Below are 17162 nucleotides of genomic sequence, written 5' to 3'. Positions count from 1 at the left end.
CTCCATATGTTTCTCCACCTGCTTTTGATTTGACTCATACCCCTTCGGTTTCTCCTAGCGGTTCTGTATCGGAAACGTCAGGAGGGGCCTTGGGTAATCTTATGAATAATATGCACTCTCCTTTGTTCCCAACAAGTAGAGGGGTAGATCCGCCATCTTTGTTCCAGGCTCCTGCTTCTCAAGCGCATAGGTTAGATGGTACGTGGTCAGCGCTAGGCCTACCAGGCGTACCAACCTTGGATGGTCTGCTTGCGCATTATATGACGTCACGGTTCCAGCAGGGTCCGGCAGCGCTGAATGGTTCCTTCATCCCCCGGGCTTGCAATTATGGGAATTTATTTGAATGCTGCGGCTTCACCATCCCACTCAGTGTTTACAGCGATGCAGAACGTGGGAGGTAGTTTGGCAGCAAACGTGCGGTTGCCAGCAGAAACCTCTCAGTCTCTCCCTACGAGAGGGATGACGTCACAACATACGTCACACTCTGAGATGGCAGGCGTGATGACGTCACAGACCGATTCTCGGCCTTTTTCGCTGCACCCAGACGCTAATACGCCTTCTGACATGTCAATGCAAACTGTAATGCAGAAATTACAGGATATAGAGAAGAGAATGAATAAGTGAGACAAAAAGAAAAAGTGTGATTCGCCTTCTTCGTCGTCTTCCTCTAGTTCGGCGTCATCGCTAAGTCCGATAACGTCACGGCGAGCGCCAGTCAAGCGTTGGAGGAGGATTCAGGAGTTCCTGGCGGATCCTCGGGCTAAGAGGAGAAGAATCAATTCTTCCTCATCTTCGGACCAAGACTGTCATTTCCAAGTCAGCAGGAAGGTCAGGAAGTCAGTGGCTATTAAGCACAAGGTTGGCAGACGAAGCCGTTCGCAAGAATCCGAACAAGCGAGAGAGGTGACGGCCGGCGGGCTAGCGGCCGAGGCGAGTTGCCAGTTCGGATCGCAAAAACTGCGATACCTCTGGTAAAATCGACGTTGGCGGCGAAAGGTGCAGCAGAGGATGGAATGCAGGTCCCAGTTTCGCCGTAAAAGGCCGTTCAAAATACGTACGAAGGACGATAAGGCTCCTATTAAAAGTACGAAAAATAGAGAGTTGGCAACCTCGGCGGATACGTTCGTGGAAGGCAGTGTCCGTCTGGATAGAAGGTCGAGGCCGGGCTCGCCGACGCTTGAAAACGATGCCAATACTAATAGAGACGAACTTATATCTGTCTTAAGGGAGCCTTCATCTTGGAGATCTAGACGAGATTCTCGCTCTAGATCCGTGAGCAGAGAAAGAGTGAGATGTTCTCGTTCCCCTGCTGACTATCCGGGATCGAGCCAACAGCGGCCAGCAAAGATCAAAGAGACCGCGGCCGTAGGGGCAGGCGGCCGTGGAATTCCGGGCCGTCTGTCAGAAGATAGAGGCGAGACAACATCCCTTGTGACGGAGAATGGTACACTAGAGCCGGAGGAAGGAGAAAACCAAGAGTTTGCAGAGGTGATTGATTTGATTCGTCAATTCAATAACCTTTCGGAGAAGACAGAAACACCGGCCAGTATGCTTCCTCCTGGAATTGACATGGCATTTGGACTAAAGAGGGATACCAAGGTGTCGTATGAATTGCCTTGTTCGAGTCATGCGGAATCGGTCTTGCAACACGTAAACGCAAAGATTGCAGGGAGGGATAATTCCTTAAGATCTAATAGATCATTTAAATTTATTCCCCCTCCAATGATAAAGCAAAGGAAATATTATACGACACCGAAGGTCCCTTTGCTGTCTAGACAAATGAACCCTAATGTTGTAAGGTTAAGGCCTGGATTAACCTTGGATCAGGTTAAAATGGAGTGCCCTTCGATGACGTACCAAGAGGCTGCTACGTTAGAAGCAACAGCTGCTTCTGTCTTTCAGGCTGCTTCTTGGTTAGACCTTTGGTCAACAGCAGTGGCGAAAATTGCATCCTCGGAAGCAACAAGAAAAGTAGTGGATGAACCATTGTTCATTAGATTACTACTGTCAGGTTCCAAGGCGATTGCGTACCTGACAAACGTAAGTGCCAATGTCTGGGCAAATATCCTGCTAATGAGGAGAGATGCAGCGTTGGCTAGACTAAGCCGCAATGTGGATTTGGATTCCCTGTTAGCAATGAGGAATGGGGATATCTTGGAATCGCAACTGCTGTTGCCAGAGGTCATACTGGAAGAGGCGATAGATAGAAGAAGGATGGACACTAACGATAGGTTGGTGCAACAGGCAGTTAGGAAAACGTCTAACAGTCAAACTACTCCTTTGGAGGGAAGACAACAGCGTATGTCTCGAAAGAAGACAGTGAGACATAGCATCCCTAATAGAGTCACAAGACCCTCTTCCCCAAAGAGGATAACTCATCGGCCCTTTCACAATAGAAACAACAGAGGAAGGGGCAATAGGGGAAGAGGGAGAGGCTCAAGAAGATAGGATGGGCGCCTCCCATCACTCGGCCACACCAGTGGGGGGTTGCCTGGCAAATCACTGGAAGGTGTGGCAGGAACTAGGGGCAGAGCAGTGGGTGGTGGAGGTTCTCAGGATCGGGTATTTGATCCCATTCGAGGTAACCCCGCCCCTGACAGATCAACCATTACCCCACGTCACTTATGCCCACAAATCTCAGAAGGCCACTAATCTGCAGGACGAAGTGAAGATGATGGAAAAAGGAGCTGTGCAACAAGTATGCAGTCCGGCAAAAGGCTTCTACAGCAGGATTTTCCTGGTACCCAAAGCCAACGGGGAGTGGAGGACAGTAATAGACCTGTCAACGCTGAATCTGTTTATAAGGAAAACCAGTTTCAAGATGGAAACTCCGAAAACGGTTCTACAAGCAGTCAGAATCGGAGACTTTATGCTGACAGTCGATCTAAAGGACGCATACTTTCAGATACCAGTCCATCAGTCTTCAAGGAAATTTCTCCGCTTCAGTCTTGCATGGGAAAGCTTTCGAATTCAAGGTCCTGTGCTTCGGATTGACAACGTCTCCTCAAGTTTTTACAAGAGTGTTCACCCTCGTGTCGGCGTGGGCGCATGCTCAGGGGATCAGGCTAATAAGATATCTGGACGATTGGCTGGTGATAGCAAAGTCCAGGGAGAAAGAAATTACTCAGGGACAGGGCGGCCCTCCTGCAGCTTTGTCACAGCCTAGGTATTGTGGTAAATCAGGAGAAGTCGCAGTTGGATCCAAGTCAATCGTTTGGAATATCTGGGAATGGGTGATAGACAAACACAAGCCAAAGTATTCCCCACAGACCAAAGAGTAGAGAAATGCAAACAAGTGGTGAATGCCTTTCTGGGAAAACAGACACAGCCAGCAAGACAGTGGCAGGTGGTGCTGGGAATCCTAACCTCCCTGGAGAAGCTAGTACCACAAGGAAGGCTACACCTTCGGTCCCTACAATGGAGGATGAAGGAGTTTTGGTCACCAACAGTAGATCACCCGTACGAGCAAATTCCCTTGTCGGCAGAAGTGAGGAAAGACTTGCTGTGGTGGGTGGACGACGACAATCTGACAGTGGGTGTCCCCCTTCAACAATCCTCCCCAGACCTCTTGCTGTTCTCGGATGCGTCACTAGAAGTCTGGGGAGCCCATATGGAGGAGTTGATGGTGTCAGCAAAATGGAGTTGCAAGGACAGAGAACTCCATATAAACGTGCTGGAGTTGAAAGCAGCTTTTCTGGCTCTACAGGAATTCAGGGAGAGAGTAAAGGGACACTCAATGGTATTGATGTCAGACAACACCACAGTAGTAGCTTATATAAACAAGCAAGGAGGCCTAGTTTCTCGGCAGTTACATGTGATAACAGTTCAACTTCACCAGTGGGCTATAGAGAACCTGGTAGACATCAAGGCCAGGTATATTCCGGGAAAAAGAAACATAGTGGCCGACAAGTTGAGCCGCAGGGATCAGATTCTGGGAACGGAGTGGTCCCTACACCAACAGGTAGTGGACAGGATGCTCATGTTGTGGGAAGGACCGATCATAGACCTTTTCGCAACCAGGTACAACAAAAAAGTTGGAAGTGTATTGTTCAGTAGTCCCAGACGCAGAGGCAGTAGTAGAAGATGCGCTACAACACCCCTGGGACAATCTGGACGTGTACGCATTTCCTCCATTTTGTCTAATCCGTCAGGTTCTGAACAGGGTAATGCGGTCTCAGAACCTCAAGATGACCCTGGTAGCCCCGTTATGGCCGAAAGCAGAGTGGTTTCCAGACCTACTGGAACTCCTAGTAGATGTGCCAAAGAGAGTTACCTCCATAGAGCAAACCTTCTGTGTCAGCCGCACGTGGAGAGGTACCACCAGTCGGTGAAGTCCCTATCACTTCACGGGTGGAGACTGTCAAGTATCTCCTCCGAGCGCGAGGGTTTTCGCAGAAAGCAGCAACTCAGATGGCAGGTAATATCAGAAAATCATCTGCGACAGTATACCAAGGAAAGTGGTCAGCATACTGTGATTGGTGTCGTAGAGGGAACTTGTCTCCACTCGGTACCACTATTCAGCAGTTAGCAGACTTTCTGATATATCTCAGAACAGAAAAACATATGTCTGTATCTGCAGTGAAGGGGTACAGGGCGGCTCTAGCCTCAGTCTTACGAATGAAAGGAGTGGACATATCGTCTTCATGAGAGTTGGCCATGCTGATGAGGAGCTTTGAACAGTCATGCCCACCAAAGGAGCTAAAAGCCCCAGATTGGGATCTGACCAAGGTACTGAGTAGTCTGACAAAACCCCCCTACGAACCACTAAGGCAGTCCACTGATAGGAGCCTGACCCTGAAGACAGTCTTCTTATTGGCCCTGGCTTCAACCAAAAGGGTGGGGGAGCTACATGGCCTCTCATATCTCATAAAGCACTCGAGAGGTTGGAGATCAATGGTATTTGAGTTTGTCCCAGAATTCATGGCCAAGACCCAAAATCCAACAATAGTAGACGGCAGATTCGACTCCTTTACCATACCTTCCTTGGCAGACTTTGTAGACAACGACAAAGCTGAGATGCTCCTGTGCCCCGTCAGGGCACTAAGGGAGTACTTAAAGAGAACAAGGCACCTCAGGCCGGAACAAGAAGTACAGGACGGAACAAGAAGGAAGTGTCCAGGAATACAATATCGTTTTGGCTAAGGAAGACGATCAGAGATGCTTATACGGCAGAAGACAGAGGGTCAGATAGCCAGGTGGGAGCTAGAGCTCATGACATCAGGGGCGTGAGTGCTTCCCTGGCATTTAAGAAGAACATGTCTGTGGATAGAATTCTGAAAGCTGGTGTGTGGAAATGCCAAACAACTTTCACCTCATTTTATTTGAAAGATGTTGCCCATAGATCCTTGGACACCTTTTCCTTGGGTCCAGTGGTGGCGGCCCAACAAGTGATATAGTTCATCCAGTGCCCCTGGCGGGTCAGTTTGCGTCTAGTCTAAGATGAAGGTATGAAAGTAGAATGAATGGGATGACTGGTCTTTTTTCTTTACTACTTTCTTCCTACTCCTTTAACTACGGGCAATATGAAGGAGAGTACCGTCATGTGCTGGAACGGACTAGATGCAGGTAAGGTGGTCAGCCATACTGTGAAGCTATCTTAGGTGATGATATACTTTTCAGTAGCAACACACCCCTCTGGATAGGGAAAAGAGGGGTGAAGGTGGATCCAGTTGCAAGGGACAAGAGTAAACAGTAGAATGGTATCTACACCCAGTGGGAGAAAACCAATAGATCCGCTTATATCTTTGGTCCTAGGTTCATTGTCCATTCTCTTAGAATTTCCCTATATATTCGGAAATGGATAAGGTGGCAAACTCCCAGTCAGTTGTAGAGACTTACCTCCCTCCAATAGTAAGTCTATCCTAATGTTAAGACCGAAGGTTTGTTTCGTGTATGAACAAATACCAAATTTGTAACTAATTTGTATTTTTCATAACTAACAAACCTGAGGTCTTAACAGTTAAAGGCCCACCTCGAACCACCCCTCTAGCAGTCTAAACTGGGTTAGAAATATAACTGGTGGGTCACAGGTAGCCGTGGGCATTCTGGGTATACATGCCCCGTGACCTGGTATAGATGCCATTAGTCCCTGGATCTCACAAGTGTAATTTTAATTCTACCGGTTTCCAGCTTGGTGCTAGTAAATCCTAATGTTAAGATCTCAGGTTTGTTAGTTATGAAAAATACAAATTAGTTACAAATTTGGTATTTTAGGTAAGATTTACAGTTTTACGTTGGACTTGCACTGAACATTTTATAATGGTACTGTAAATATGCTTTCACAAGTTTTTGCAGTTGATTGGCATTTTTAGAATTCCTGTAAAATATAAAAAAAATTTAAATCCCATGTTCAGCAGATCAGATATCTTCGCAAGCATTATGTAAAGTTGATATAAATGTTGACCTTTGCTGGATTCCTATACATTTAACTATTAGAGGAATTGAAGATGTTGATAAAATACCTAATTCTGTTTTGGCTAGACCGATTGTAAAATTCCATGGACACAAGAGGGGTAATGTCTGTCTTGGAATGGGCGCACTTGTTGGATGCATTATTGTAGATCAGTGTGACCACTGTCACATTACAAGACACATGGGTTTTGTCTTGAATTAGAGGTAAAAATTGAAGGAAGGTAAAGTTGTAGTAGAGCTTTGCAAAAAGAGATTTAATGTAATTGCAGTAAAAAGGCGGAAGTAATGTAGCTGAGACTAATGGGAACTCAGCACACTGTAGTGTGCATGCAAGGTACAGGCAGCCCACGGTTAGCAGCAGGGGTTCCATTCCTGGCCGCCAAGGCTAAGCGATTTTCGATGCTAAGCTATTATAAAGTTTATAGCCGCTGCACACCTGCTTTCGGAATACTAGACCAGTTAACAGCTCCCTAGACCAGTCAAACAGCACTGTAATCCCATGGAAAAACAAACAAATTGCAGTGTTGCAAAATTGAATGTATACATGAGTTTTGTCTTTTAATATCAATTTATGCAACAATTGTAAATATAATTTGTTATAAAAATGTGATTCAGTGATACAAATTAAAATATTATGTGGGTGTGACTGAACAACCTATTTTATTCATCATGTGAAGGGCTGTTACAAAGACTTCAAATAGACATGTGTACTGCCACTGTATCATATTGTTACAAAAAAAAAAAAAATACCCTGTAATACATTTTTCATACACATTTTAAACATAAAAGCATGAAAACTTATAACAAAAAGCTGAAGTTTCATTAACAAAATGAGTTATAAAGTTATAATTAGCTCCCAAATTAATAAAATACAACCACATGAAGTCTTGGTAAGGCATTTTTCGGAACAACGGCGGACAAGAATGAACATGAAAAAATATCCTCTGATATACGCGGAGGGCACTTACTAAAGCTGCCGTAATTTGTATCATATTTATGTACAAAAATAAAACTAACCCTATATGTAATACATTTTCATACACATTTTCGGCATAAAAGCATGAACATTTATAAAATTGACACATCAATTGCTAAATTTGCACTTTTTGAACTATATTTTTGGAAGAGCGGCAGGCAGTGGCTCACAAGAACGGACATGAAAAAAACATCCCATTCAGAGGGCAGTTTCAAAAGCTGCCTTTGTGTCATATTTATGCATATAAATAAAAATACATTTTCATATACATTTTAAGCATAAAAGCATGAACATCTATAAATCAACACATTGATCGCTAAATATGCAATTTTTTTTTTTTTTTTTTTTTTTTTTTTTAAACTTGATATTTTCTGAAGAGCAGCAGGCGGCGGCTCACAAGAACAAACATGAAAAAACTTCCTCTTTGATAACTGGAGGGCAGTTTCAAAAACTGCCCTTGTATCATATTTATGTGCTGAAGTAAAAGTACCCTACACGTAATAAATTTTCATACACATTTTAAACATAAAAGCATGAACATTTATAAATTGCCACATCAATTGCTAAATTTGCACTTATTTAAATCTATATTTTCAGCATAGAACAGTGTCAGGGGCATATAGTTTACCCCAGTACCTATGTAATAACTCTCAATAAATTTTTTAATATAATTTGCAAATCTTTTAAGGTCTGAATGGTTTTTCTACAAATGTATGTACTCGTTAGACATAACGGCGCTGTTAACCAAAAATTGTGCTGTAAAAGTACCTTAAAATACCTTTTTTTTTTTTTTTTTAATTTTTTTTTTTTTTTTTAATGAATATTTTTGACGACAGCCATAAAACCGATTCGCTGCTAAGTGATTGCGCTGTTAACCGCGGGCCGCCTGTACTTTGTATTGCACATTGCACTCTTGATTAGGACCTCCCCACTTGACCACACTTGCAGAAAAAGTAACATCTGTTATGGGGGACAAATCCTTTTAGTGATTTTTGTCAGAATTTCAACCTAGTCAGCCTATCCAGTTTTAAAAGTTTTTACAAAGCTCTGTGATTTATTAGATAAGCTGTTAATTTTATCCTCCAAACCTTTTGGGCCAGACCTGTGAGTTAAGAAATTTGGCACTGGTCTGGCTACACATTATAGTGTGCTATAATTATTAACTGGAGTATTTATTTTATATCCTCAGTTTCTGTAACTGGCATTAGTACTTTGTACTTTGGAGCCCATTTTAAAGCAATGGGAAAAATAATTCAGTTTTAAGTCAATCATTTTAATAATTTGTACCCTGATGTTTTGTGTTTATTACAATTTGTTCATGTGAAGTCATATCATGGTTCTGAGAATACATGGACAGATTAGTTAGGATTCTTTTAGTGTTGTATGGTACTTAATCATTCATTTAAGTTCTTTGGTGTGATTAGTCCTTTTCTGAAGTCTTGTGTAATTTTTAGCTGTGCCTTAGGTTAGATAGGCTTTTGTTCATTACAAAACAAACCTTCGGTCTGAAAATTAGGATAATACTAGTGCCAAGCTGGAAACTGGTATAATTAATAAAAAAAATTGTGAGATCCAGGGACTATTGGCATCTGTACCAGGTCGCAGGGTATTGCAGTTCCCAGAATGCCCTCGGTGTCCCATGACCTATCAGTTACTTACCTACCGCCTTTAAGATAGGACGTAATTACTTTCTATCTGTTTAAAGCTGGTTTAGTTTGCCTGTTTTTATTCATATTTTCCTTTTTTCTCTCTCTGGGTGATCTCAGTGTAGGTGTGATCTGCTAGGTGTGTGTACATTGTGAGAATTTTGCTTCCCCAAGGGAAATTTCTTCGAGATCTCGCAAGAGACAAAGGAAATGCCCTGGAGTGAGTGGGTTTCCTTGTTCAAGATTTTTAACATCGGTATCTACAGATCCACATCCAACATGTTGTACGTGCAGAGAAACATATGTACTATTACTAATCGTTGTTCAGTTTGTCATGGTTGGCGGTGGAACAATGGATGAAGTTTTATGGGAAAGGCCAGTACAAATGAAAGGAGACAACGCCATCTTTAGATGACCAAGTGTCGTCGGCGTCTTTTATATCGGCAATGCATCAGACTGCTCCATATGTTTTGTTGCCTGCTTTTGATGTTTCCCATACCCCTACAGTTTCTTCTAACGATTCGATATTGAAACTACAGGAGGGGTTTTGAGTAATTTTATGCATAATTACGCTCCATCATTCCCGGCAGGGAGAAGGGGAGCATTGCCATCTTGTCCCAAATTTCAGCCCCTGATGCGCAGAGAATGGAAGGAATGTGGTCAGCATTAGGCCTACCAGGCGTACCTTGGAGGGGTTGCTTTCTCACTATATGGCGTCACGTTTTCACCTGGGCCCGCCAACAATGAATGTTCTGCATCCCCCTGGCCTGCAATTTATGGGAGCAAATCCTACGACACCAACAACAACACCGATGTTTCCGGCGATGCAGAACTTTGGAAACAGTTTTGTAGCACACGCAGGGATTCCATCAGTAGCCGCTCAATCTCTCCCTATAAGTGTGGTGACGTCACAACTAACGTCACATGAGCATGGCTGACGTGATGACGTCACAGCCTACTGCTTCTCTCACTACTTTGTTGCCTCCGAGACGAATATACTTTTTGACTCATTGGTACACAGTCTTGAAGAAATTACAAGCTTTAGAGGACAAAATAGATAAGAAAGACAAAAAGAAAAGACTTGAATCATCATCTTTGTTGTCTTCCTCTAGTTCGGCATCGTTACAAAATTCAATGACATCACTGCATGTACCAGTCAAACGTTGGAGGATACGGGACTTTGTGACTGATCCTCATGCCAAGAGGAGAAGAGTAAATTCTTCTTCATCTTTGAGCCAGGACTGTCACATCCCTGTCAGCATCAAAGTGAAGAAGACAGTGGCTGTTAAAGTTAACGCTAACAGACAAAGTCATTTACAATTGTCCGAATGGGCGAAAGCATCAACGGCCACTGGATTGGCGACCGCTGTGGAGATGCCAACGGTGAGGACAAAGCGTTTAGCAGAGACTCCACTGCCATTGGGGAAATCAACGGTGAGTGGGCAGCATTCAACGAAGAACGTAAACCAGTTTCTCCTGTAAGACCTTTTAAAATAAGAAGGAAGGGTGAGAAAGCTCCCATTAAAAGGTCAAATAATAGAGAGTTGGTAATCTCTCCTGGTACACTGATGGAAGGCGTTGTTCGCCCCGACGAGAGATCAAGGTCAACTTCCCTGACGGCCATCGGAGATAATAGTTCAATGGCCTTGAATAATGTTAATAGAGATAGAGAGGAAATTAGCTCGGTTTCTAGAGAACCATCATCTTGGAGGAATAGACGGAGTTCTTGCTCTAGGAGTTTCTGGCTTTGTATGCGGAGGTGGCTGATTTAATTCGTCAATCCAATAACGTTTCAAGGAGTCCGGAGACACCTGCCAGTATACTTCCTCTGGGAATCGATATGGTATTTGGACTGAAAAAGGATACGAAGGTGTCGTATGAGCTACCTTGCTCAAGTCGTGTGGAGTCAGTTTTACAGCATGTCAATGCACGGATTTCTGGAAGGGATAATTCTTTAGGATCAAATAGATCATTTAAGTTTATTACCCCGCCATTGATGAAACATAGGAAATATTATGCGACACCCATGGTTACTTTGCTATCAAGACAAATTAACCCAGATGTGGTAAGGTTAAAGCCTGGATTAACCTTGGATCAAATTAAGATGGAATGCCCGTTGATGACTTGTCAGGAGGCTGCTACATTGGAAGCATTGGCTTCTTCTATCTTTCAGACTGCTTCTTGGTTAGACCTTTGGTCAACAGCAGTAGCAAAAATTTCATTCTCAGAAGCAACAAGAAAATTAGTGGATGAGAGAATGTTTTTCAGATTGCTCCAATCAGGTTCCAAAGTGATTGCGTACTTGACAAATTTGAGTGCCAATGTATGGGCTAATATCCTGTTGATGAGCAGAGATGCAGCATTGGCTAGATTAGGCCGCACTATTGACTTGGATTCCCTATTAGCAGTGCGGAATGGGGATATCCTACAGTCGCAGTTGCTATTACCAAAGGGTATACTGGAAGCTGCTATAGATAGAAGAATGGATACTAACGACAGATTAGCCCAGCAGACAGTTAGGAAAACATCTGGAAGCCAGGCTAATTCTAATGAGGTAAGGCAACATCAGCAATTACCTCAGAAGAGACCAGTGAGACATAACATAACTTCTTTCATAGATCAACAAGATCCTCTTCCCCAAAGAAGTTAGCTCATCGGCCCTTTCACAATAGACCCAACAGAGGAAGGGGTATTAGGGGCAGGGAAAGAGGTTTGAGATGATAGGATGGGTGCCTCTTATTACTCAGCCACACCAATGGGTGTGGCAGGAATTTGGAGCGGAGCAATGGGTGGTGGATGTTCTCAGAGTCTGATATTTGATTCTGTTTGATGTGACCCCACCCCTGACAGAAGAACCATTACCACACCTCTCCTATGCTCAGGAATCTCAGAAAGCTCTTTTTCTGTAGGAGAAATTGAAGATGATGGAGAAGGGAGCTGTAGAACAAGTATCGCTTCTGTCAAAGGGCTTTTACAGCTGTATTTTCCTTGTCCCCAAAGCCAACGGAGATTGGAGGACAGTGCTAGATCTGTCAACATTGAATCTGTTTATAAGGAAAACCAGGTTCAAAATGGAGACCCCAAAGACAGTTCTAGCAGTAGTCAGGGACAAGGACTTTATGCTGACAATAGACTTGAAGGATGCATACTTTCAGATCCCAGTCCATCAGTCTTCCAGGAAGTTTCTCCGCTTCAGTCTTGCAGAGAAAGTTTTCCAATTCAGAGTTGTGTGATTCGGGTTGACGACGTCTCCTCAAGTTTTTACAAGAGTATTCACTCTCGTGTCAACATGGGCGCATGCTCAGAGGATCAGGCTAATAAGATACTTAGACGATTGGCGAGATAGCAAAGTCCAGAGAAAAATTACTTCAGGACAGAGATACCTTTCTGCAGTTTTGTCACAGCCGAAGCATTGTGATAAATCAGGAGAAGTCAAAGTTGGATCCAAGTCAGAGGCTGGTGTACCTGGGTATGATTATAGCCACAGTAAAAGCCAAAATGGTTCCCAGCAGACCAGAGTTTAGAGAAATGCAAACAAGTGGTGAATGCCTCTCTGGAAAAGCTAACACAGCCAGCAAAACAGTGGCAGGTAGCCTGGGAATTCCAAGTTCCTTGGAGAAGCTGGTACCACATGGGAGACTACACCTTCGATCATTGCAATGGAGGATGAAGGAGTTTTGGTCGCCAACGGTAGGTCACCCATACGAGCAAATTCCCTTGTCGACAGAGGTGAGAAAAGACCTACTGTGGTGGGTGCAGGACAACAATCTGACAGTGGGAGTTCCCCTTCAGCAACCCTCTCCGGACCTCTTGCTGTTCTTGGATGCGTCACTAGAATGTTGGGGAGCCCACATGGAGGAGCTGGTGATTTCAGAAAAGTGGAATGGCAAGGACAAAGAACTCCATATAAACGTGTTGGAGTTAAAAGCAGCTTTTCTGGCACTACAGGAATTCTGGGAGAGGGTGAAGGGGCAATCAGTGGTATTGATGTCAGACAACACCACAGTAGTAGCTTACGTAAACAAGTAAGGAGGCCTAGTATCTCAACAGTTACACCTGATGACAGTTCAACTTCATCAGTGGGCTGTAGAAAACTTAGTAGACATCAGAGCCAGATATATTCCAGGATAAAGAAACATAGTTGCCGACAAATTGAGCCGCAGGGACCAGATTCTAGGAACGGAGAGGACTTTGCATCAGGAAGTGGTGGACAAAATGTTCATCTTGTGGGAAAGGCCGATCATAGACCTATTCTCAACCAGGTACAACAAAAAGTTGGAAGTGTATCATTCTGTAGTCCCGGACGCAGAGGCAGTAGCAAAAGATGCGCTACAGCACCCTTGGGACAATCCGGACGTGTACGCATTTCCTCCATTTTGCCTAATCTGTCAGGTTCTTAACAAGGTAATGTGGTCTCAGAACCTCAAGATGACTCTGGTAGCCCTATTGTGGCCGAAGGCAGAATGGTTTCCGGACCTTTTGGAACTACTCATAGATGTGCTGAGAGAGTTACCTCCATGGAACAACCTACTATGTCAGCCACACGTGGAGAGGTACCATCAGTCGGTGCAGTTCCTATCACTTCACGGGTGGAGTCTGTCAAGTATCTCCTGCGAGCGAGAGGCTTTTCTCAGAAAGCAGCAGCACAGATGGCAGAAAATTTCAGAAGGTCAAGGTAAATGGTCCGCTTACTGTGATTGGTGTTGTAGAGGGAACTTGTCTCCACTCAGAACCACTATTCAACAGTTAGCAGACTTTCTGATATATATCTGGACAGAAAGACATGTCTGTATCTGCTGTAAAGGGTTACAGGGCTCCTCTAGCTTTGGTTCTGCAGATTGAATGCGTGGACATTTCTTCTTCATGGGAGATGGCTATGTTAATGAAGAGTTTTGAGCAGTCCTGTTCCCCGAAGGAACTAAAAGCTCCAGATTGGGATTTCACCATGGTACTGAGTAGTCTTACAAAACTCCCATACAAGCCATTGAGACAGACCACAAATAGAAGCTTGACCCTGAAGGCAGTCTTCCTATTGGCTTTAGCCTTAACCAAAAGGATGGGGGAGCTGCATGATCTGTCATAAGTGGTGAAACATTCGAGAGATTGGAAGTCTATGGTTTTCGAGTTTTTCCCAGAATTCGTTGCCAAAACTCAAAACCCAGTAGTGGATGGCAGATTCGACTCCTTTACCATACCTTCTCGGGCAGAATTTGTGGACAATGATCCTGAAGAAATGCTGCTATACCCTGTCAGAGCACTAAGAGCTTACTTGAGAAGAACGCTGCATCTCAGGCCGGGATGCTGAAGGCTTTTTGCAAGTACAGGACGGAACAAGAAGGAAGTGTCCAGGAACAAAATATCTTTTTGGCTGAGAGAAACGATCAGAAATGCATACATGACAGGAGACAGAGGGTCAAATACCCTAGAGAGAGCTGGAGCGCATGACATCAGGGGCTTGGGTGCTTCTTTGGCATTCAAGATAAATATGTCTGGAGAGGATTTTGAAAGCTGGTATTTGGCAATGCCAAACAACTTTCACTTCCTTTTATTTAAAAGATGTTGCCCATAGATCCTTGAACACTTTTTTTCCCTTGGGTCCAGTGGTGACTGCCCAACAATTGGTATAGCTCATCCGTAGTGTCTAGTCTAAAATGAAGGTATGAAAGTAGAATGAATGAGACTAGTACCATTGTGAGCTGAAATGGACTAGATGCAGGTGAGGGTGACAGCCATACTGTAAAGATAATCTAGAGTAGAGGATACATTTCAGTAGCAACACACTCCTCTCAATAATAGGAAGCGAGTGGGGGGATAATACAGGGACAGGAGTGGTTTATGAGAATGGATAGCTATCCACCTTCTGTAATGCAATAAGCCATGTCATTGTATGAAACACCCAAAGAGGGAAACCAGTAGATTCTCATATATCTTTGGTTCAAAGGAGATTCTCATATATCTTTGGTTCAAAGGGTAATAGTCGATTGTCTTAGAATACATATACTTGTAAATAGATAATGGTGGCAAACTCCCAGTCGGTTATAGAGACCTACCTCCCATCAATAAGTATGTCTATCCTAATGTTAAGACCGAAGGTTTGTTCCATATATGAACAAATGACAAATTTTTAACCAAATTGTATTTTTCATAACTAACAAACCTGAGGTCTTAACAGATAGGCCCACCTCAAACCACCCCTCTAACAGTTTAAACTGGGTTGGAAGAGTAACTGATAGTCACGGGACACCAAGGCATTCTGGGAACTACAATACCCCGTGACCTGGTACAGATGCCAATAGTCCCTGGATCTCACACGTTTTTTTTATTAATTCTACTGGTTTCCAGCTTGGCACTAGTATTATCCTAATGTTAAGACCTCAGGTTTGTTAGTTACGAAAAATACAAATTGGTTAGAAATTTGTCATTTTTAATGCTGTTTGTATTTTGTAAAGTAGTATAACTTATATATTCTGCTTGTAATATTTCTCATTCTATTGGTAGCTAAATGTCTTGGCTTGTAAGCATTGAGCATAATAATAATAATAATAGTAATAATACATTTTATTGTCAGCTCAAGGCCATATACATGGAATATACAAAGTACAGACAGTAACATTGAGCACAGCAATGATACGTCTCATGGTCTCTGGTATAGTTCATCCAGAGGGAGCACCCATAGATACTGTAGCGATACAAGCGGAAGAGCAGCAGTTTCATGTCTTGGTCACAGAAGGCAAACCTTGCAATCATGTTGCCAGTTGCACAAGTTTCAGATATACCCATTTTGATGATAAGCAAATCACAGAAATATTTAATGTCGGTGTAGGCACTTGACCATACGACCCAACCTTCATAATCAGTTCACCAATTAGTCTGAATGTGTGATAGCAAAAATTATTTTTTAAATCACAGGGACGATGGTCCAAAAATGGACGAGTCGAGTAAATCTGGACGCGATTCTTCAGAGGTAGAGTTAGACAGCCTAGCAGATAACAGCAAAATGGACCAGTTCTCTGAAGGTAAGAGCAGGTATTTTTAACTTTTATAAAATTGTAAAATAAATAATGGGGTCAAAACAACAGTTATTGTTACGGTGCTCATTATTGCTATAAATGAGTACTACTACATACTGTAATGTAATGAAGCAAATGTAGGTAATGTAAAAATTCTTGAAAACGTGCGCCTTTGAAATATTTTCATTGGCTCTTTTTCTCAGAACAGCAAAGTTCAGTTACTCAAAAAAGTTTTGCAACATACTTCAAAACTTTTCGGACAACAGCTTATAAGAGTGATGTATGGCGCTATTTGGCAACTCCGTCTTAAGAGCTACCTCTCATTTTCCTTAAACCGACTTATTTCTCTCGGTCATTATTATAATTCCTTTATTTCTCTCTCTCTCTCTCTCTCTCTCTCTCTCTCTCTCTCTCTCTCTCTCTCTCTATCTCTCTCCTCTCCTCTCTCTCTCTCTCTCTCTCTCTCTCTCTGCCGCTAAGTATCCATTGCGTGTTACCAGATTTTCTCCCTATACTTTTCCATTGGGTTATTTATGCATGAAGAAGAAAGTATCTGCATTGACTCCCACAAGAATTGAATAGATGACTAATTATACTATTAGATTTTTATTTGACTCTTACTCGACTACCATGAGCAAATTATTTTTTAAATTGTTAACCGGATGATTGATAATCAAAATTGAATAAGAAAAGCGCATTTCCTTATATATATATCAAACGAATAAATTATTATGTGAACGAAAACTTCTGGAACATGTTGCCAAACATCTTTGAGTGACTGTACATAGTACATTATGTAGTAATTTCAGATTTATGCCATAATTGCCTGTTGTAGAATTTTTTTTCTATTTACAATATCCACTGAATTAACAGTTTTAGAATGAAGTAGAAGTACTGTAGTTGGTTCCCTGCAAGTTCTTTTCTGTTGTGGTCATGATATCCCAGGTAATTTTCTTATGCCACATCTCATTTATTTTTATGATCCCTTACCCCTAGTTGCTCTTATGTTTGCATTCTTTCTCAGAGTGCTCATAAACCATAGCAGTTTACTCTTGGATTCTCTTAGATGAAAGTGTATCATTTATATAAAGAAAATTTCTTAAATCTTATATCCTCCTT

General features: G+C 42.8%; 1 protein-coding gene across 1 annotated transcript in view; it reads left to right on the top strand.

Moving 5' to 3' along the window:
• LOC135217523 (AT-rich interactive domain-containing protein 4B-like) overlaps nucleotides 1-17162 on the top strand; it is a 137989-nt gene that overhangs the window by 78521 nt on the left and 42306 nt on the right. Inside the window, 1 exon segment of the mRNA XM_064253485.1 lies at nucleotides 15943-16049. Within this exon segment, the coding sequence (XP_064109555.1) occupies nucleotides 15943-16049 (107 nt within the window).

Source organism: Macrobrachium nipponense, chromosome 7 (genome assembly GCF_015104395.2).
Source record: "Macrobrachium nipponense isolate FS-2020 chromosome 7, ASM1510439v2, whole genome shotgun sequence".
NCBI lineage: Eukaryota > Metazoa > Arthropoda > Malacostraca > Decapoda > Palaemonidae > Macrobrachium > Macrobrachium nipponense.
The sequence above is the reverse complement of the archived record's forward strand: the minus strand, read 5'-3'. Positions and strand labels throughout refer to the sequence as shown.